The 22,920-nt window shown below is 39.0% G+C and overlaps 1 protein-coding gene across 7 annotated transcripts in view; it reads left to right on the top strand.

Annotated features, from left to right (window-relative positions):
• The window catches only part of sema5ba (sema domain, seven thrombospondin repeats (type 1 and type 1-like), transmembrane domain (TM) and short cytoplasmic domain, (semaphorin) 5Ba), a 193,478-nt gene that overhangs the window by 152,552 nt on the left and 18,006 nt on the right, over positions 1-22,920 (top strand). For all 7 annotated transcript variants that reach the window (XM_042002779.1, XM_042002774.1, XM_042002776.1 and 4 more), the window contains 6 exons: positions 9,346-9,463; positions 10,954-11,138; positions 12,676-12,819; positions 13,602-13,749; positions 14,578-14,803; positions 16,951-17,163. In XM_042002779.1, coding sequence (XP_041858713.1) covers positions 9,346-9,463; positions 10,954-11,138; positions 12,676-12,819; positions 13,602-13,749; positions 14,578-14,803; positions 16,951-17,163 — 1,034 coding nt within the window. The remainder of the gene's footprint in view (positions 1-9,345; positions 9,464-10,953; positions 11,139-12,675; positions 12,820-13,601; positions 13,750-14,577; positions 14,804-16,950; positions 17,164-22,920) is intronic.

Here is a 22,920-nt window from a genome sequence, read left to right as displayed (position 1 = left end):
ACAGCAACACTCCACACAGCTCCTATCTCTCTATCTCACTCTGTTAGTAAAGTGATTTATTTTGGCTTCAGCTGTGAAGTTGCGTTTTTTTTCTAAATTATTATACATACAACTTTTCTTTAAGTGTGAGAAGGGAAATGCTTCTGTTTTCATGGTAGCAAAGTGTTTTCACCCCGCCCACACACAAAACTTAGAAATAAATAACCGCCATGTTGACAGGATCAGCTTACTCATTTAAACTGAATGCGAGACAGAAAATGTGGTTTTACATGTGTTATAAGTATTTGAAGATGTTTTAAATGTTTGTAGAGCTGAGAATTAGGAGGACTGAGATTGAGGAATGAGAAGATACATGGAAACAAAAATAACTAAGAGCAGGAGGAAATGTATAAATGATGAGGATAATATTGAGTAGGATGTTAAGCTGATAATAAGCTGTATTAAAAAAAAAACAAAAAAACACTCACACTACACAAACCCTCCATTGTCTATACTGCTTTGTCCAATGAACGGCTGCGGGGAAACTGGAGCCTATCCCAGCATTTTAGCAGGTGAAAGGCAGGGTACACCCTGGACAGGTCACCAGCCCATTGCAGGGCCAACACAGAGACAAAACCAGCCATTCACACTCACTCCTAAGGAGAATTCAGATTGATCAATTTACCTAACATGCATGTCTTTGGATGGTGGGAGGAAGCCGGAATACCTGGAGAGAACCCACACACGGGGAGAACATGCAAACGCCACACAGAAAGGTCACTGTTCAATCCTCCCACTAGCCGAGGCTCAAACGAGCTGTGAGGCTGTGGTGCTAACCACCACACCATCGTGCAGCCTCACTACACAAACATGACATTATATTACAAGAGGTGCAATTGTTTTGCTGGAGAGAGTTACATTTCTGCCTGTGGGGCTCTAGCTCAATTTGTTGTGTGGTTTTATGGGTGTGATTAACAGTGACCCTGCAGCAGTCTTGGTGCCAAGAGGCTCAGCCTGCCTGGAGCAAGAGTTTAAAACAACGTCAGGAAACCACTGAATGGTCATTGGGGAAAAAAATCACAGACCATTAGCATTCCCACCACAGCATATGGGTCTGTAAAAGAAAAAAATAGTGGTTATGTGTTTCAGTGCTACTTTTGCTATACTGAGCATCATTCCCTATAGGATGCTCATACAGTAGTTGACTCTCTTGTCTGGTTCCATACAAGTAAAGCTTACAGGCTGCTCCACAGCAAACGTAATTTACCATCAGGTCTGAAAGCCAGCAGACCACTGGAGCTCCCTGCTGCACAACCCATATGAGCAATCAGAGGAAGACTTCACCAGCCAAGGACTGAGGGCGAAAGCGAGGGATTGTGTTCACATAGTAGATGTATTTATTACTGCTCCAGAATGCTGTTACTTTTATTACAGCCTTTGTTCTGGCCCAGTCGCAGTGTAATCATTAAGGTCTCTGCCTCATTTTCACACTCTCAGTTTCTGTCTGTATTGTTTTCTCACCCTCCTCCTTCTTTCAGCCTCAATTTGGACCAGAGCTATGTCTTTACCTCTAGCTCACCTTTTCTTAAATCCCCTGATACAGGCAAAAACATAAGTCTTGTGTTCAGAGCTTTAAAACTGATTATTATTGAGATATTGGTGGATCCACACAGCTCTATAATTGTAAAAGGTTTGTGTATGTTTCAAGATATAAATAACTAAAGCTGATCAATGTTCTCAGTCAGATTTTCTGCTATCTGGAGAACATTTCCAATGAAACATGGTGTACAAAATACTATTATTTTAATGTCAGATACATTCATTCAGAATCTTTTGCAAGTTGTTTTTTTTCCAACAGATGAATGACTGCCACCAGACCATAATGCGTCTGACAACTAATATAACTTAATCTAATTTGTTGTTACAAAGTTGCCCAGTTATACTTGATGCATAATTCAAATATGACTCATTACCCTTGTTTATGATTATAGTTGGAACATTCTTCAGGAGTAAAAATAGGAAGTTAATTACTTCCCAAAACTTTTTTTTTAAAATATGATACTATAAACAAAATATTCACTTTTAAGAAATGAACAAAGTACTAATCAGTGCAATTCAAAAGACCGAGGGGTGTGGTGGACCAATGTTTAACACTGCTTCATAAAGCAATTTAGAAAAAGACATTCTGGTGCCTTCTTAATGGAAATTTATATGTTTTTCTTGGATCAGAATTCATCGCCTCCAGGATTAACAGAAATGCAGATGAAAGATGACTTGATTATTTATAAAACATACACACATTGTAATGATTTCAGTCTTTGGATGACATATACTGTATGAATCCAAGCCTTTGATGAACATTACATGAGTTTTATGAAATGTGAAGGTGTAAGGAATTAATTGCAGATGTCAATTGTGTGGTTGCTTTCTTTTCTATTCTTTATTTCCTTTATGTCACCCTGATCAGTATCTTGCGAGATTTGTTTTTGTTAAATTTGACCAGAGTTTATGGGTTCTGAGCACTAGCATTGTTGTTAGCCATTACCTGCAAAGACTGGGTTCTTTTGAGTAAATGTGTGCTAGCTGAAATTCCCTTTAGGCTGAGACTGCTAGCTGGCAACAGTGGCCAGTATTGTTCAGACCAAATCTGGGCCAATGACCTATCACCCACTTTGCCCTGTCCAGATGGCTGCTGTTCTCCAAGGTGGATACACAGGTGCTAGCTATTAGTTGCTAAGACCAGGTCCTGCTGAGTTGAATGGGTACAAGCCAAAAATCACCTGGACAAGATAAGTGGCCAACAGCAACTGGAACCAGTTTGAACACTGCAAGTCACTGTTAGCCCCAGCCAACCTCTTTCTATATCCAGCCCACTTCAGCATCTAACTTCATGGCGAGTGATGATTTGAACAGTTTATAGGCAGCAAAGGAAGCTAACAATATGTGTTTATATATTTGTTCACTGAGCAACAAAAAGTATCATTTTCCTGCTTCTGCTACTGCTTATAAACTCACAAATGCAATCAAAATGTGCATTTACCAACCACACCTCCCACCTCGCATAACAAGCCATTAGCAACTTAACCTCACATAACAATGGGGAAGTGTGTAGGCATTATCCTTCTAGATCTGAAAAGCAGAGGTTTTCTGCCCTAGTTGTCATTTTACTAAATTCCCCACAAGTGTACCTGTTAACATGGGAGCATACAAAAAAATATACACTGCTAAAAAAAATAATAAGGGGAATACATAATCATTACTATGTAATTAAAAGTCAGTCCCACTTCTGGGATATCAGTCTGTCCAGTAAGGAAGTAACACCTAATATGAATGAAATTCAGCTGCTGTTGTACAAATGGAACAGACAACAGGTGGAAATTAGAGGCGATTAGCAAGACAACCCGTATTTGGGAATGGTCCTGCAGCTAGTGACCACAAACCATTTCCGTCTTCATCCTTTCTGGCAGATTTTTGGTCACGTTTGAATTTTGCCAGTGCCCTCACCACTACAGGTAACATGAGGCAGTATCTGCAATTGTTGGGCATCTGCCAGAGAACACCAGGATTGGTAAATTCACCATTGGTGTGTTCTCCACGGATGAGAGCAGGTTCACACTGAGCATGTGACAGATGTGAGGGAGTATGGAGACACTGTGGAGAACGTTCTGCTACCTGCTACATACTCCAGCATTATGGGCTTGACACACGGGAGGCAACCAACGAACGACAGGCAAAACTCATCGCCACCCCGGTGAAACCCAACACTAGGGACGCGAAAAACGGCAGCGACGGCAGCAGTGTTGCGCATCGCGCTCTCAGAATGCTTCTCTCCAAGAAATTTGATTGGTTATGATACTGGAAGGAATTTTGACATTTTCAAAGCAGTCCGTGACAGACAAGGCATGAAGGATGAAGTCAGAAGATTTTGCTCGATTTGACAGAAATCTTGCTGTTGCCTCTGTTGTATAAAAGAGAAAAACAACCCTGGGTTCATCCTATTTTACAAACAAGGAAACAGCATGGTGAATATCATCATTTGATGGTGGACCTCAAGGCTTATCTAGATAAATCCAGAACCTATGTTGGGACAAATTCTCCCTGGCAGCATGCAGCTGCCCTTTTTTTTTTTTTTTAATAATCTTTGCGTTAAGTACTGTAAAGTATGGGAAAGTCAGACACAGCTAAAATCATATATGTATATATGTGTATATGTGTGTGTGTGTGTGTATATATATTTATATAAATATGTGTGTATATAGGGCAGTCAATGAAATCCTCGCTGCTGGTTGTAGTACCATGTTACTGCGACAAAATTAATTTTTTTTTTCTATTGTCTTGTGTCATCACAAGCCCCTGTGTGCACGTCTACGTGAACCAGTGCAACATTTCACATGTACAACTGTCGCCTGTCACTTGGCTGGAGGACCACAGCGATTTTTCGCCTCACTGCGCAAGTTCCAAAGGAAATGATGGAGAATGAGCAACGTCACCTCCCGTGTGTCGAGCCATTACCGGTTTGACAGTTGGTCAGTGATGATCTGGGGAGGCTTATCCTTGGAGGTCTCCACAGACCTTCATGTGATAGCCAGAAGTGCCCTGACTGCCATTAGGTATTGGGATGAGATCCTCAGACCCATTGTCAGACCATATGCTGCTGCAGAGGGAACCTGGGTTCCTTCTGATGCATGACAATGCTCATTGCCTCGTGGCTGGAGTGAGTCAGCAGTTCCAGCATGACAATGGCATTGATGCTATGGACTAACTTGCCCATTCACCAGACCTGAATCCAATAGAGCACATCTGGGACATTATGTCTCATTCTATCCACTGCCACCACATCGCACCCCAGATGGTCCAGGGGCCGACTGATGCCCTGATCCAGGTCTGGGAGGAGATCTGTCAGGAGAGCATCTGTCGTCTCATCAGGGACATGCCCAGTCATCATAGGGAGTGCATACAGGCACATGGAGGCAACACACCATACGCAACCTCATTTAGAATTGCCTTGAGGAATTTCCACAGACGTTGGGCCAGTCTGTGATCTGATCTTTCCATTTTATTTTGAGTATGATTCTGAATCTAACCTCCATGGGTTACAGATTTTGACTTCCACTGATCATTCCTATGTTATTTTGTTCCACATTCCACTATGTAATGAATAAAGATTTTCAACTGGAATATTTCATTCATCAAGATCTAAAATGTGTTGTTTAAGTCTTCCCTTTACTTTTTTCATCAGTGTATATACTGTATGGTGGGGAACTGAGACATAATCTGTAATATTACATAACTGCAGGTAATGAGCTTATTTACATAATGGAGCTGTCTGGCTGTAAACTTTATGATGGTTTGTTATGCTGTTCACTTGCATATTCTAGATCCATTTTTGACTCTTAGATCTACCGCAAATATGCTCACAAGTTACCATCAGTCCTTTGCCCACCCACAAGGCTAAGGTCCTCTAATTCAACCAATCAGACAATGCTGTGGTGAAAACTGTCCCTTGTTATGAAATAATTACATCTTATGTGGCACCACGATAGGTGCACAGTTAATCTGTAGATACCTATGATTAAGAAAGAGTGGAAATCATCATGCCATATCAATTTTACCCATGCTGCTCAGAATGATTAGATCACTTTATAAATACAGCCTAAATATCAATGTCAGCACTTTGATGGACTAGTAACTTGCCCATAATAAAACTAATGAAACCTCTAATCCAACTAGCATATCTTCTCTTCATTTCCATTCATATTGTCTTGTCTCTGCCATCATATTAGTTTTCTGTGTTAAAGCAGCTGCTTTTTCTTTACAGTATAGCGGTAAAAGGGGGGAAAATGCTGGAGAGTAGGCTTTTTATAAAATCTACTGGCTGACTGCCATGTCACTTTTTGTATTACTGATTTTTTTTTTTTTTTTCTTTTGGGAGCAAGCACCCTCATTCTTCAGCCTGGCTCCAACTGTGCTTAATTGGATGTATTAGTGCTGAGTGCTAGCAGTAGTTCTGTGTTTCTGATTAATCATGAGCCGACTTTTTAAGTGGCCAACACAGTTGGGTAAAAAAGCCCCAGGGACAAACTCTCACCCCTGCGGATTGGATGAGGAGACTGCTTCAGTGGTGGTCTCCTGAGAATGGTAGCAAGAAATGACATAGCTCTTGAGAAGAGATGGAGAGGTCTGTGTTTCCAGACATATGTTGAACTGAGTCAGACCCTCCAGCCAGCCCAACATAACCCAAAAGTGTCAGCTCTACAGCTTATAATGACTGAATGCAATCTATAATTTACCAGTTCTGGTGATCATTTTTACAATTATTCAATGACAGCCTGCCATTAAAGGTGAGGTGATGTATTGTTTTTATGTCTAGTTGTTAACAATCCTGCAGTAAAAAGAGACACTGGTTTGTACAGGACTCACAAATGATTTAGAAAGCCAATTTCATCTCTACAGAGAGAATACAGCACATTTATCTGCTGATATAAGTCTTCTAGACATATTATTATATGGCTGGTGAGTTTTGCTTCTCCGTCTGCTTAAAATTTAACGAGCTGCGTTTCAAAGTTGTTTTAATAGTGTGCCACCAGGTGTGCATGCTATTGAAATAAATACCAGCTACTGTCCATCAGATCTGTCAAACTGATTGACAGGTGGTGAAACACCCGCAGAAGAAGAGCAAACCCTTAAAATGTACACAAGAAGGTGGCTGGTCAGAAAACACTCTAACTAATATGTACTCACTCTTACATGCCTTGTGTGCTTGTGTATGTGCAGACTGAGCTGCCCATCTTGTTTGACATCCCTTTGCACTTTCCTGTTACAGAAATGAGCTTTTCTATTCCCATTACAAGCTTTTTCTTTCTTTCCATAGTGCTTCTAACTGATTTTTACTGTGGTATTTAAGAAATAAAAAAATACAGCAATACAGAGACGCACGAAGAGTTTGCTGCTGTAGAAAGGTCAAAGTATGTTCTCAGCATATTGTGATGCCTTGTTTTCTTTTTCCTGTTTCATTAAATCCCTAATAATTAAAAGGACACCTGATGAAGAAAAACCATTAGGCTGCAGACATTTTTAGTGTACCAAAGCTATATTATGCCAACTGAATAAAGTATTTGGAACCAATATGTCATTATATACTGCTTTAATATGTTTTTTTTTGTTTTTTTTTGTTTTGTAGTCTTAAGTTCTTTCCTATGCAATCTCAAAACCTGACAAAAGTTAGAGGTATGTGAACTCTGTACACTCAACTTTTCTTAAAAAAAAAAAAAATAAAAAAAAATCCCTTCACATTTCTGACCTTGGGATTTTCATCAAATTTGATCAGCAACTTGCTCCAAACCACGAGAGCTTCATTGATCTTTGCTTCACCTTTACCTCAGTAGCATTATTTGGAGGTTGATATCAGGTTTGTTTGCAGGTTGGTCAAAACCATACAAAGCTAGAAAAATTATTTCCTCATAGCCGTGTTTTGTGCAGTGTCTTTTCAAAATATTTACCTCAAAATTGGAAATGCACCACCCTTCATCTTAAACACAAGTACATGCAGATTGTTCTTAACAGGAAGTTGGGGAACAAAATTCTGAATTAAACAGATGTGAATATTGTAAGGATATGGAGGCAGACCAGCTGTTGAGAAAGTTTTTGTCAGCATGCCGCTCGTCTGAAAATTTGACTTTACATGATTAATCCCAGTTTACATCTGTATTGCAGTCAAACTGTCACCATCTCTTCCCAGTTGATGCATTTTGTTCTGGCGTTCTGAGCTTGTAGCAATGACAGCTTACCAGAACTAGTCTTCCATTTTTTTCTTCTTACTCCCATTTTTCTTTAATGCAAGTTAAATTAATCCAAAACTAAATGGGTCTTTCTCTTCAGGTGAAAAGCCCCCCAGCCTGCCTCTTGGCACACAGGACCAATAAAGCTTCAAATCGCTTCTACCTCTTCCTCTAATTTTATTCCATTCATGAATTATGTGCTTCCTAATTGTTCAGCTTAGCTGATCTCTTTAATGGTGTGTTGAAGCTGAGTGTGTTGGTAATGAAAAACCCAAATGAGAATTTCAGCCACCATGATGATGAAAATCATCAAAGTCATCAAAAATGCAGTATGGTCGACCTTGAGCCAAAATGGCAAATAGCTTCTTAGTTTGCCTTCTCAGATGAACTATAACGTTCACCGAACTGTGAATCTGTGGCCGACTCCATTATGATTATCACCTCATCTATAGAAGAGATGGTAGTTGGTGCCGATGCGATAGTCACTTTATAAAAATGACAGAATATGATAATATGATAGCCATACTGTCACAGAGGTTTTCATTTTCTGTGCCACAGATTAGCCAACAGCATGCCTTCCCTGCTCACTCTTTTTTTTTTCAGTGGGGTCACCTCTGATGTGCTGACTAAGAAGCAGTCTCTGTATTGGATGTAAACTGAGCTCAGGTTCACCACGATGCTCCAGCCCCAGTACAGAGCTATATCAATACACACAGAGATTCCTCAACCTCCAGGCTAAACACTACAGAGCTCTTCAAATAAACCACCCAAGCTAGCACCAGGCAAGATAAAACAAGCCTCTGCTTTCAGTGGTGTGAAAAGAGAAGATGCTACAATGCTGTAATTAAGGAGCCAAGAGTAATGAAAAAAGGGTTGCAGAAATAAAGGGAAGCCTTTTGAGAGAAGAGTTATTGGGTTAAAGCCTTTTTATTCAGTATTCCTGAGGCATCGAGATCAGCTCCGTCAGCTTAGCTTCGTCATTAACAGCTTTAGATTTAATTAGCAGTCATTCAGCTTCTGTTTTACTGGAGGAGCTTACAAATATTTAATCACTGTTTGGGTAATGTACCATGTATAGTGTTGTTGATGTGAGTCTAAAGGGAAGAATGCACTGAAAAGTCCTGATTTTGTTTTTTTTGTATAACTGGTTTGGTATGTTATGGTTTATTGTTAAGGCGGCCAGCTGTGTTCCTCTAATATCACATGATTGATATGTTTTCCTTTTAATTTTGCCATGGTGTTTCTCTGCTCATTTCTGGAGAAAATTGTTAATTTGGTGTATGACATTTCTGAAAACTGCTTATGTTGTACTCAACTAAATTTAACATGGCTTCACATAACACAGAAGAGCTAAATTTCATGTCTCCTGGCTGTCCACAAGTTTCTAAAAGCTGTAAAACTCAAATAATGTCAGACTTTATCACTTTTATGAGCAAAGTTGTAGTTTGTTCCCCTTTTTTTTTACAGATGCCAGGGAACATTTTTTTTTTCTAACTGGTACATTCACCATCCTGTATTGTTAATCAATATTTTTAACTATGGCATCACTCATTCTCACCCTTCTCCTTATCTCCCATGCTCTTTGCAGCCTATGCTTGGAAGCGAGGGACCCCTACTGTGGCTGGGACTTCAGGCAGCGCAGGTGCACCACGCTGGAGGATAGCTCCAACATGAGTCAGTGGAAGCAGAACATCACCGTTTGTCCAGTAAGCGAGACATCACTGAAGTTTTACTGTAGAAAGACTACCAGTACTTTCTGCAGTTGGCAGAAATCTGATCAGATAACCTTTCCTTAAACGCTCCATAATTCACCTGGTTGCATCTGTTTTCTGTCATTACATCAGTAAATACTGATGAAGTGACAGAGGACTACGCCCTTGCCATAACACGTCTAACAGATTATGCTGTGTGGTTTAAATTACTAGTAATTCAAAGCCATCTTTCCACCTTTTTATTTTGCCATTCTAGTGCATCTTAATATAAGTCTCATCCAAAGAGTTGTTTCAGGACTGTCCTGGCCTTTGACAATATTTTCCTTTGGCAAAGTCTACTCTGGTCTCTATTTTCTTGAGGCTTATGAATGGTTCGTACCTTGTGGTGAACCCTCTGTATTTGCTCGCTTAATTCTTCTCTTCTTCAGTAGATTTGCACAATGTGCTTCCTACAGTGTTCTTCACTTGGCTGGAGAAAGTGGTACATGCACATCACAAAGCCTTTGCAGTAGATTTGTACAAAACCTAGTGAAATTAGCCAGTGCATTACTCCTTGCCAAAGAGGCTAATTATTAAATGGCAACATTTTGATATAATTTGGATGTAGAGGTCAACAGAAAAATAACACATTTTCATATTTATTAATAGAATTTTCTCTTTTATTTACACTTTGTGACCAGATGCTTGAAAGTTTGCATGGTTCCACCTGGGGTTTATTGGGGTTACTGATGTAGAAGTATGGCTTTCCTATTCCTCAAACTTTTAACCAAACAGTGTCAGTTAATCTCTGGTATTGAGTAACTCTGCTGGCAATCCCTTATTTAACAAAAGGGAAATTAGAAAGGAACCTGTAATCGTTTTCCACTGTTTGCTTCTGTGAATCTTGCAAGTCATTTTCTGAGCTTATTTTTCCCCTGAAAGTACAGTTTACTTTTACCACTGCCAATGTTCCTGCAGTCTCTCTGATGGAAGTGTGCCTTTTGCAGCCTAATGATGGTCTCTGTCACTTTCTCTGAGGTTGTTTTTTTTTTAGATCATGTTGTTGGTTCACACCGGCAGCTTTGAAAAGCAATCAAACACTTGGAATCAATTCCAGACCAGAACCAATTTGCTTGACTGATGAAGACATTTCTACAGATTAGCACACTTTTGTCTGTGAAACAGCTTTTTATTCAGTTGTCCAATTTCACACATGCTAGTATTTAATGTTTCTGGGTTGAATATATGTCAGTTATTTAAAACAGATAAATAACAAAGTTTCTACATCCATGTATCCACAGGATGTTGTTCAAATTAAATTGAACTAAATCAGACCTGCATTAAGTGAGGTGATTGAATTTCAGTGAAGTGTATTGCTGTCAGTTTGTTCATTTATTATCCTCTAAAAACTTCATCTTCTCAAATAAAGTTGTATCTAGGAGCAAGCATCTTATTTTCTAAAACAGGTTGTCACATTGACTTAGTGATTTTGCTTTTTTTAACAGCTCCGAAACCAGACCAATGATGGGGGCTTTGGACCCTGGGCACCATGGCAACCATGCAATAACGATGATCCTGTGGACGGTGTGAGCTCCTGTTTGTGTCGTTCCAGATCATGTGACAGCCCTTCGCCTCGTTGTGGTGGCAAAAACTGCGAAGGCCACACCATTGAAGTTTCAAACTGTTCAAGGTAGAAAAGAAAAATTTTACTGGCATCCATGTTATTCAATTTTTTGGCTTTTATATGTTTTAAAAAACAGAGGCTGGTTTAGGATCACTTGTCTAATCATTAGTGCCACATAACACTGTGAGCTCCACTATGCTGCCTGGAAAACCTTTTTAATCAGCTGAAGAAAAGCTTGACTGTATGTAGGACTTTTTACATTTTTTTAGGGTTTTTAATGATTATGCTAAAGTGTTTTCAACAGCATATAAGTTACTCACCAGCCAGTGGGTAAAATAAGTTATGTTTAAAGGATATAAAGTCAGCAGGTCTCCTAGATTATTTTAAAGTCAATCAGTACCTCACAACAGAAGCACAACACACAGCATACCTTAAGGAGCTCTTGTGATTTACATTTCATTTAGTCCGTTTTGTATTTCAACTAATTATTTTCGATATTATAATGTGTCTTTATTCTATCGTAACTGTAACTTTAATGCACTTTTCCTTATGTCACTCTCTTCCTTTGAGTTTGGATGGAGATCTTATGAATGCTAACTGAGCACACTAGACATTATCAAGTTTTACTTATTACTATTTATATTAATCAAATTAATGCTCTAATTCAGTGGTTTCCAACCTGGGGTCTGGGACTCCCCAAGGGGATCCCTGAGGCTTTGAAATATTAGGAGCCACTGTGATTAATGTCCACCCATTGTCCCTATTTCAAGAAAAAAAAAAGGTAAGGCAGTTAATTTAATTAAATTGATTTAACTTTGGCTTCATTGAAGGCCAGGACTCAGACAGAATATTTTATTTATGGTGAGAATCTCACTGTTGAAAGCATAAAACCCAAGTATGGTTTCGGCAGGGATCCCCAAGGAAAACAGGTTGGGAACCACTGCTCTAACTGACCACATTAAAGATGTAATTTTCCTTATAAATTTGAAGCAGAATCAGACAAACTCCACACTCATTTCATAAACTTTGACAATATATCAGCAAAGTCACTTTGAAGCATCCACCTCAGGGAACAATTTCCACAGACAGAACATAAGAAAGATCATCAAAGTGAGAAATCTTATTAGAAAATGTAGGTGACATCCAGTTTCTCCTTGTCACATTTCTTATTGCCTCTTTCCTCTTTCTACAGAGGAATCGGCCAATCAGAGACCGAGTACAAAGAGCTTAGGCACCTTCATCCCACTGGATAGCGAGGCCAGATTTAAGCCTTGGTGTTGAAATTGAATTGTGCTTTTGCAGAGTGGCAATTAAATCATGAGTAGTGCTACCTTGAAACAAAGCACTTAAGCAAATTGAATGAATGTTTCCCAGTCAGAATGAGCTATCCTTATGTGTTTGCATTTCTCCTTCCAGAAGTTTAGGATGGAAATAATTGAAAGACTGCGTCTAATGAGTTTTGGGTTTTGTTTTTTGTTTTTTGTTTTTTTTTTTTTGCATTGGACAGAACCACGTGAAAGAAAAATACTAGATCACTGAATCATTGGGTTTCTGAACAGTTGTGAATTTGGGGTTCTTAACATCCATGTGACTGTTGCCATAGAAATGGAGGCTGGACACCCTGGTCATCATGGGGACAGTGCAGCACAACTTGTGGAACAGGCTTCGAGCTGCGTCAGCGTTCTTGCAACAACCCATCACCCCGACATGGTGGCCGTGTGTGTGTCGGGCCAAGCCGGGATGAAAGGTAAGAAGCACGTTATTAAAGTAACATTTAAAATATCCTAAGATTACCTAAATCTAAAATGAGTTTAATAAATCTTATCACAGTGTTATACAGAAACTTCTATATATTATTTGTATGTTAACATATGTTATATTTTATTATCAAGCATTGTATGAAATGAAAATAAAAGCAGTGCTACAGGCTGCTCCCACTCACCTCAAGGTCCTCATATTTATCTACACAAATCACAGTTAGTACAACTGGATAAACGTAATCAAGCATCACTTTAAAAGTTGCAGACATGAAGAATTGTGACAACTAAGGAAGTATTGGAGCTCCTTTCTTTAGTATTTTAGAGAATTTGAACAGCTCTTATTATGGCTGCTACTTGAACACTTCCAGGTCATTTTACTCAGTTAGAAAGGTTCCTTAGTAAAAAATACTATTTAACTGGACCCCATGTCCTTGGGCAAGACATTGAAGCATCCACTTATCTCTGCTGCGCTAATCTATTTGAATGTAGAAGGAAGGAAAATAGAAAATAAGTTTTGCACACAGAGTACATCTGTATTATAAAAAGCAGCCCTGTATGAGTGGGAAACATAAAGCACTTTTCAGAATCTAGACAGGATTAAAAAACGTTCTGGTGTGGAATATTTTCACCATCATGCTTTTATGTAAACATATGCATACATCTAGATCTACGCTATGTTCAGAGTAAAACCTAAAGGTTCAGAGAACAGTTTAGATATATTCTTTTTTCCTATTTCTAATGGTTTAAAACCTCATTTCCACCTCTACAGATTCTGCAATGAAGGTGTGTCCTGTCCTCAGCCCATCTTCTGGACCCCGTGGGGCTCCTGGACCAAATGCAGCACAGAATGTGGCGGCGGTGTTCACTCCAGAGTCCGCAGCTGCGAGAATGGAAACAGCTGCCCAGGATGTGCATTGGTAGGAAGCAAACACACAAATTCACGCTCAGATGTTTTATGCCAGAACCAGTGAATATAAAAAAAAGTCAGATGCGCACTTCGGTGTATTTAAGATCATACATAATGAAGCAAAGTTTTAATTACAATTAACCATTAATATTATTATTATTGCATATTTGAAAACAGATTGAGCACAACTGTATTAAATAAAAAAAAAAAAAGTTTTTTTTGCTGCTCAAACTTTCCCTCCAGAGCCACTTTCCTGCAGGTTTGAGATGTTTTCTTACCCTAACACTCCTGATTCAAATGAAACGTCTCAGCAGATTGTCAAACTCTGGACAGTGATATCCCTTTTTAGTTTCTGATCTGGACAGAATAAAGGACAGAAGCATGAAAACATGTCCATATTTATCCCATTGTACAAAAAACACCAACTTTTTTTATACCAGCAATCTCTTTTTAAGTGAGAAATGTTTCAACATTTTCATTCCTTTAGCTTATTTATATGTCAGAACTACTGTAGTTGAGGATTTTTAAGAGACAAAAAACATTTTCTACATATATTCCTGGACATCATATAACCCCAACTGGTCGAGGACCCAACCAGTCGAGGCAGATGGCTGCCCTCCCTGAGCCGAGTTGTGAGATTTGTCTGTAAAGTGCCTTGAGATGACATTGTTGTGAAGTGGCGCTATACAAATAAAGCTAAATTGAATTGAATAACACATGCAGCTGTGCTTTTCATTTTAGCAACATAGAGAATTTCTTTGTTGCCATCACACTTGAAGTTAGGAATTGCTGTGAAATAATGAATGAAACTCAAAAGTAATCTGCTATTCATCTTCAGGAATACAAGGCCTGTAACCTGGAGGCATGTCCAGAAGTCAAGAGGAACACACCTTGGACACCCTGGATGCCTGTTAATGTAACCCAGGGTGGAGCCCGTCAAGAGCAAAGGATGCGCTTCATGTGCCGGGCCCACCTGTCTGATCCCCATGAGCTGCAGATCGGACGGAGGAAGGTGGAGACGCGCTTCTGTCCGAATGACGGAACGGTGGCCTGTGAGACGGACAGTAAGTTGACCAGCTGACAGATGCAGGGATCCAGTCATCTGTGGATATGGAAAAGTATCAGTTCCACAGTCAAGTAAAATCTACTCTATAATAGAGTAAAGCCACAGTCAGTGTAAAACTGTCATAAAAATAGCTGGATGTAATGCATTCATCTTAATATTGGATTTTATTTGATGTAGCACCCACCAGCAACACTGGATGCCATTCTACAGCTCATTGACATTTTCATGATTCTTTTCCCCAACTAGGAGATATAATCAACGCCATAAACATTTTTTTTGCAGGCCTAGCAATGGCTGCTTTTATTTGGTCGAGTGATGTTTTTTCACTCTGCATTAAGCATAGAACTATATTGGAGCGAGAGGAGGACTCTTTCTCTGTGGTATTTTGTTCAGAAGCAGTCTGATTGGCTGATTAGTGTTTCCAGATGTCAAATATGTTGTACGTGCTGTATTTCTTGCTACTGTTATTATTGCATAAAATAATTATTTGCTGCAACTACTGATCATATTAACTGAACAATCTATTTACATATGTTTCTGTTTATTTTGGATTATGGTAGTTTCAGTAGGAGAATTTGATATGGTTACAGCAAAAACAAATTTTTATGTTATAGTAGAGGAAGGTCAAATTGAAAATGAACCTTTTAAAGGCCCTAAAACACTGTCATTACTAGAGTAAAAGTCATCTTGACGTTAAAAGCACTAATCTGAAAGGAAGTAATACCATGATCAATATTCCTGATGTAGAACACATCAATTTTGCAAGGGCAGAACATTTTGTTTACATTGTGATATAAATGACATGAGGACCGATGAGCGGGCACAAACATGGTGTGGCTTTTTATCCTGCTCAGCTGTGTCTCTCCTCTGCTGAGTGGCTGAACTGAAAGGTTGTTAAAAGCATCTGGTGCTTCTTGAGTTTGTTTTGACCTGCCCTTGGTCTTACAAATTACCATAACCATCAGCAGCTACATAACAAAATGATAAGATGGTATTTATTGAAGTTGCTGATTTTAAAATCAAATCAAGTTTGTGATGCTATTGTTAAAATTAATACCATGGATGTTCCATCATACTGAATTTCCCTGCTTCTATAACCAGCTTACTTCCTGATTTACAACCCCACATAAAAAAAACTGGGACAAGACTAAATGCAATGATCTGCTTATCTCACAAACTCATATTTTATGATACCAGTTTTAAAACCAAGACTTTTTATCATTTCATGGAAAATATTAGATCATTTTGAATTAATGGCAGCAACATATCCAAAAAAAAAAAAAAGCGTGGGACAGGGGCAACAAAAGACTGGAAAAGTAATTAGCAAAAATTTTAACTGGATAAACACTTGACAAGATTATTTTCCAGGTAGGTCAGTAACATGGCAGGTATAAAAAAGAGCATTTTGGTGAGGCATAGCCTCTCAGATAAGATGGGTTGACATTTACCAAGCTTCAACAAAATGTCTAAAAATTGTGAAAGAAGTTTAGAAAAATTATTAATAGGAATAAATTCTATAGGAATCATTTCCAAGAAGTAAATTGATAATTCTCCTAACCTGATAATTCCCCTAAACTACAAGAAACCAAGTTTTAAAAGAGAATCAACAGAAGAGAAAATGTGCAGGGGGTGTCAAACGTTCACATTTCTACATAAAAATCTATGTATACTTACACACATTCAGTGCTACAGTTGCCAAACAGAGATTACTTCTCTTCCCCATATCAACAGAGGGAGAAGGCTGCAGCATGCAAAGATTTCTTCCAGTTGGAGTGTGACATGTTTAAACGGCCCCCTGCTGGACCTGTTAGCTCCCCTACATGCTGTTTGTGACGGGGTCACAGTCCAGCGCTCCCACATACACACAGACCCAGAGTTTCACACGGATACAGTTCACTGCTCTCCACTGGTGGCTTTTTCATGCCCCCTCTCCTAAATCGATTACCTGTCTCCCCGTGTCAGCCTCCTGGGGGGCTGTATCGACTCTAACAAACTGATGAAACAGTGTGTGGGATGCAAAGACAGAGAAAAATGGCCGTTAGCAAAGTCATACACAATTTCCTTCAAATTATTTAACTCATTATTAAAGCAATGCTCATCTTTCTGTCTTTAACCTGGAAGTGCTATTTCATTTTTCCTCTGTAGGCCTTGTGGAGGAGCTTCTAAAGACACCAGTAGTGCGAATGGCCGGATTAGGCTGGTCATCATGGGAGACCTGGTCGAGCTGTTCACAGAGCTGTGCTAAAGGCTACCGCACCCGTCGGCGAACCTGTGCTGGACCAGAGGGGAAGAGTGCCCCTGTTGCATGCCGTGGCTCGCCTGTGGAATACCAGGACTGCAATGTGCAGCCGTGTCCTGGTGAGTGAAGACCCAATGAATAACACTATAGAGTTGTATTCACATTAACTCAAGGTTATTTAATAACCTAATTTAAGATGTCATAAAATGCAAATTTGCAAATTAGCAATGTTAAATGTCAATCGAAATTAGCTTGTATCTTTGAATGTTCAACAAAATCATATTTTTTTATAAGTCACTGCTTGTGACAATTCCTCTGAAGCTCTGTTTCTGGCATATCAAAGTAGGTTGTAGGCAGATATGCAAATGAACTACACTGGCACACAGATAAGTAACAGAAAAAAAGCCTCCAAACAAGGCCAACAACAAATAAGGTATTTCACGCTGTGCCGGATCAGTGTTTTCTGTGTAGGGAATTACTCTCTTTGCTATATATAGCGATATATCACACTGTAGGCCTATGAAAACCCCTAAAGCCCAATATATGGCCAGAATATGAAAACACTGTGGTCGCACCAACTATTAGTAAATAAACCTTTTCTGTGGTTATTACTTAGACACCATCATAACACCCATTATTTATTTTACCAATTATTGTTATGTGATTTATAGTCTCTGGATTACCCTGCTAGTGTCTTCTGAGAGCAGTAAAGTTATTTTAATGTAGAGGGTATAAAATCTATAGGCCTTATTTGGTGTAGCAAATTTAAGTTAAGTCTAGTGATAAGCACAAGCAAGTTTTTAAATCACTGCTCTTAATGTGGCATTTTTAGATCCAAGCTTTTCATTAACTGAAACACTCAGAGCAAAGACCTCCGTCACTGTCTTGTGTGTAATTTTTATTTTTATTTATTTTTTTATTTTTTTGCCAGGGATTGCACGAGTTTTAGTTAGAAGCTCTAATGGCAAAATTATAAATTATCCCTATTTCCCCATGGGCAGGTGCAAACCTTTGGTGATCATGAATTGCTTGCTGATGAAACCAAACCCTGCATTATACCACTGTCCATGTTGAAGTGTGGAACTTGTTCTCATAGTTTTAAGTTTTTTTTATTGTTTTTCATAGAAAATATTCCATGATGTCATTCAGTTATAATGATCCTCTTAGTGCCAAGGCTAAAAAAATATTAGGTGAAGCTAGTGGCAGTAGGATGGAACAATTCCCTTTTGTTTATCCACCATTACATGGTAAAGGAGCTGCTGACAAAAAACATTGAGAACTTCACAAAATATACCAACAGACATTTGTTACTATATCCAGCCAATTCATGGCATTTTTGTCAGCTATACAAAAACAGCCATAAGTTTTAAACTGTAATATCATAATAAATGTTTTACTCTCTAGTCACAAAATGATCTAAACACATTTCAGAAGGACTTCAAAGTCATCAGCATTAACATGCTTGATAGCCTGTAGTCAGTTATCACATCTTTCTGGGCTTTTGTGTCTTTCTAGTAGTTCAAAGAATGATCTCTACTCGTCTGTAGAACAACTATGTTTATAGCAGCCAATTGCATCACAACTTTTCAGCATATTTAAAGGAAACTCAACAAAAATCAACAAAACTCTACAAGGATCAATGCTGAAAATCCAATGGTGTATGCTTTAGTTGGCCAGGTCTTTTATTGGCAGAAGACCTGGATGTGACAAAGTTCCTAGATGTTCTCGTATGTTTGTGCCTTCCCTGCGCCTGTAAAGAATCTTTAAAAAAATTCCTGGATCTGGGCGGTGATCCAGATCACCCCCAAAATCTAATCACTTGCTTATTATTCCATTTCAGAAATTTCCTGGAAATTCTTAAAAATCCTTCCATAACTTTTTAAATTTTGTTGCTAACAGACAAACTAACAGATGCCACCAAAACTAAATATGCAAATTTCTCACTGATTAGTCTCATATACAGAATATTTGTCAGCCTTAAGATGTAAACATCTGTCTTCTTTAGCATTAAGTCATCCAAACATTTTCTCCAATAGGCTAAAATAAAAAGTAAGAAGCTGAAAGCACTAACAGTGTGCAGAAATGCATTTAAAGTCAGTTACTGGCTTATTTGAACTTCTTCAGTATATTATGAGTTCATAAAGATAAGACAAGCACAGAGAAACACAGAGATAGAGAGTGGGAGGTCAATGATGGTAGTAAAATACTGCTGAGTGGATCATTAACTTCATTAGCTAATGGTTACCAGCAGCAGGCAGAAAGAGCTCTTGAACAAATGAAGTTATCTATTTCAAACTTCTCATCAAACCATAATCAGCTGACCTAGAACTCTGCTGACCACAGACTGCAGCACGGACAGGCAACAATTATTAAACAGATGAGGATGTGCATGCTTGGTCACACACACATACAATGGCCTTATAAAAAGGTCTTAGTTCCTCTTGGGAGGTCTCCTTAAATATTCATGCATGGCACCATGCAAATTAATGATTCATGATTGGCTGCTTCGGTGTTTATGAAATTCCTGTGCTGTTTTTAAATGTCATTTATTATATATCCAGATGTAATCCTCAGTGGTTAACCTAGCAACCAACACATGTAACCAAAGGAAGCCTCAATGAGGCGGCTTACATGTCAGTGGTGAGCAGCCTTTTGCCAGCACTCTCACATTTGCAGCCAGTCTCATCACATGTGTCCCCAGAAGACATGCAGGTAAGAAGGACAAGGCCAGTGACAGAAGAGAGAAGGAGTGTGCAATAGTAATTGGTGATAAAATTAGAGGGAGAGGAATGGAAGCAATATAGATTGCTGAGGAGATTAAAATGAATAGGGTGTTGGTGTGCATGCAGAGGAAAAGGGTCTCTGCGTGACCAGTCAGAATGACAGTCAGTAAGTCACAGTTAGCCTGAGTTCAATTATGTGTTTCACTGTAGAAGTTCTGACCTAAAAACATGAGTTTGTATTCTGAAACCCCAGTGCCTGACATAACCTGAGATGATGTCTGTATCTGTAAATAAGATGGCTTTTAACAGACATCACGGCCCAATTACAGTCCATCTCCTTTGACATAGCTCTTCATCTGTGCCTTTCATTGCCACTGGATGGTGAGATGAACACTAATTAATCCCTAAAGGAAAAGGGGTCTTTAGCTCTTGAAAATATAGGGTTAGGGTCAAGTGATAGGGCCAGGATCAGCAAAGGGACTGGTCTCAAGTTGCCTTTCAATGAATCAGTGACTATCACAGTTGTTTTCTTGAACTGTTTTGTAAACTTTTCTCCAAGTCTACAAACTGAATATTAAACTTTATTAAAGAGCAGCCATGTGAAAAGTATACTTCAATTCTTATGTTTTCTGATGCTTGAAATACAATGTCACATGCTTCTGCGAGACTTGTGCCATTTCAACAATGCATTCGCAGAAGCAGGCAATAGTGGCTTAGTTAGTTGAGGGGGGTGCCCAGTGACAGCAAGACCAGTTTGAATACCACTCCCCAGTAATCTAGCACTGTCTTTCGGCAAGACAAATCACCCTCCTTCCCTCTATTGTCATTGGTGGTGTATGGTGTATGAATGTTTTGGTGGTGGCTGCCACTACATATAGCTATGTAGCTTACCGTCACTAAGTATGAATGAGGAGGGATGAAAAATGGATCCTGCGTAAGGCACTTTGAGTGCTGTCAGCCATAGAGTGCAATATAAATCGGATCCATTGTTATTAAGATCAACACCGGGTATGTACTTTGGAAAGATTTCAAATCACTTCTCCGGTCAGTCAACTTAACCACCTTTCCAGTCTAGGTAAGTCCAAGCTAAGTCTTGTTGTCACTCTAAGAATACATACATAAGGAGACAGTTTTCTGTGAAGATGGAATAGTTTCAAGAAATGTGTGTACACACACAAAACTTCTGAAAACATTGTAGTATGTATGACAGGCCTGTTGGTGTAGTGCTGCCGCAGAAATAAACCAACACCAACAGCATTAAAAGCCATTATGCTCAGTAGCTTCTGCAGCATGAATGCAGAAGCTTCGTCATTGTTGTAGCTGGTGGTGGGGTTTGTGCATGTGGATAAAGGGAGAAAGTGGGCTATGGGGCCATTTGTTAAGGAAAGATACACGCAGGTTGTAAACTCGAAAACGAAACGGTGGCAATTTCAGATTGATTCACTTTGGGGACCGGTTTAAAACCAAAGTGTTTTCAGGTTCCCAAAAAGCCAGTTACATGTGGACAAAACGTCCAAATGATAAGACTTAAGCAGATACATCTAAACTTATCATCTCCATGAGGACATGGCCTAAGTAAAGTATCTCATTTCAAGTTAAGTTTCAATTTTAAAGTCTAGTTTTGAATTCTTTCTCCAGGTAAAACTAATAGCTTTTCACTTAAATTACAGAAATTCACTGAAATCTTTCCACAAAATTTCTTCTAAATCCTAAAAATGTAATCATTCCACAACTTTGCCTCATTTAGTATAAGGGTAACTATAAATATTTGTTTGTGTTGGCTCCATCTCAATTGCTGTGCCACTTTGCTGGCAAATCAAATGAGAAGAAAATTTGAAATAGATGTAATACAAGTTCAGGTAAAGTCTCAAGCCAATCACACCAAGTCTCAGGTCAGTCAAGTCAGGCCTCAAGAAGCAGGTCTCAATAGTGAACAGTTTAAATGTTGTCTGAGATAAGTAAAATCTCTTCTTCCAAGTTGAGAACATTTTTAATATGTATACTTGTGAAACAGTAGTCTACTTCCTCTAAATTTTATCAGGCCCATTTACATCCATGTTTATGTGTGTTAAATGATGGAAACAGTTAAATTCAAAGAAAGACAATTTTCTTTAATTTCTTTTCCCTAAGAAAACATTCTTGAGGTATTTTGTACCTTCTTTTTTAATTGAAAGCAAGTTGTTGCCCATAGAGGATGGAAGGGGGATGGAAATGCCTTCTGTAACAAACTGCAAGTAGTTGTTGCCTGTTTCTATTGCTTAATAAACATTCTGATTTTGGAGTTTGTGCAGCATCTACATGAACATATTTAGTGGTTCATGGTGGCACACCTCCCACTTTTAAACTTAAGGCCCCTGTACACGTAAAAGAACACAGCAACTCAGCCACACTAGAAGACTGGCACAGTCATGAAAACAGTGTCAGTCAGGTAGTCAGTGACTTGTTCTGTATTTCAGTGAGTCAGATGCTCAGCCAGCCAGCCGAATAAATATCCAGTTAGTGTGAGTCAGTCAGGTGGAGCAGTGGTTGGCAGTGAGCGCTAGTCAGAGTTAAGTGGTCACAGCCTGCTTTACTGTGTGTCAAAGCTTATCCACTCAGCTAGAGAAGTTTTCTGCAGCAATGTGACGTTACCTGGCAACGCTGTCTTCCTCCATCACTCAGACAGGCATCCGCCAATCCACCAGCCGATCAATTAGTTGGTCACACTTTCCTGATTAGATCTGATGAAGTGTTAACAGTCCCATGGGAAAAAATCTCAGTACGAGGCACAGGAAAGAAGAGGTAAGATGTGGTGTGATCAGGAAGATGAAAGTAGTGTGTGCATCAATAGTGCCCCCTGAGAGAAAATGGTTAACTGATTTATTATGACAACTTCATTTATCATTGTGAAATCTGAGTTTTTTTTTTTCTTTCCTGTGGCCAACTCCACATGCTGGGGGGTTGAGTATAACTTCTGTTACGATCTGTAGAAAAACACTTTACATTCAGCTTTTAGGCTTTTTGAGTGGGTGCAGCTACCCTGATGTATTTGTTCTTACAGTTATTGGACTTCATTGCTAAAACCTTAAACTGTCATTTTTATTCAACCAAGTGTGTAGAATCTAAAGAAGCAGTTAAGTTTCATGATCTAATTTGTTCAATTTAAGTCTATAG

This window comes from Melanotaenia boesemani, chromosome 12 (genome assembly GCF_017639745.1).
Source record: "Melanotaenia boesemani isolate fMelBoe1 chromosome 12, fMelBoe1.pri, whole genome shotgun sequence".
Lineage (NCBI taxonomy): Eukaryota > Metazoa > Chordata > Actinopteri > Atheriniformes > Melanotaeniidae > Melanotaenia > Melanotaenia boesemani.
Note: the sequence above shows the minus strand (reverse complement) of the source record. Positions and strands in the feature narration are given on the sequence as shown.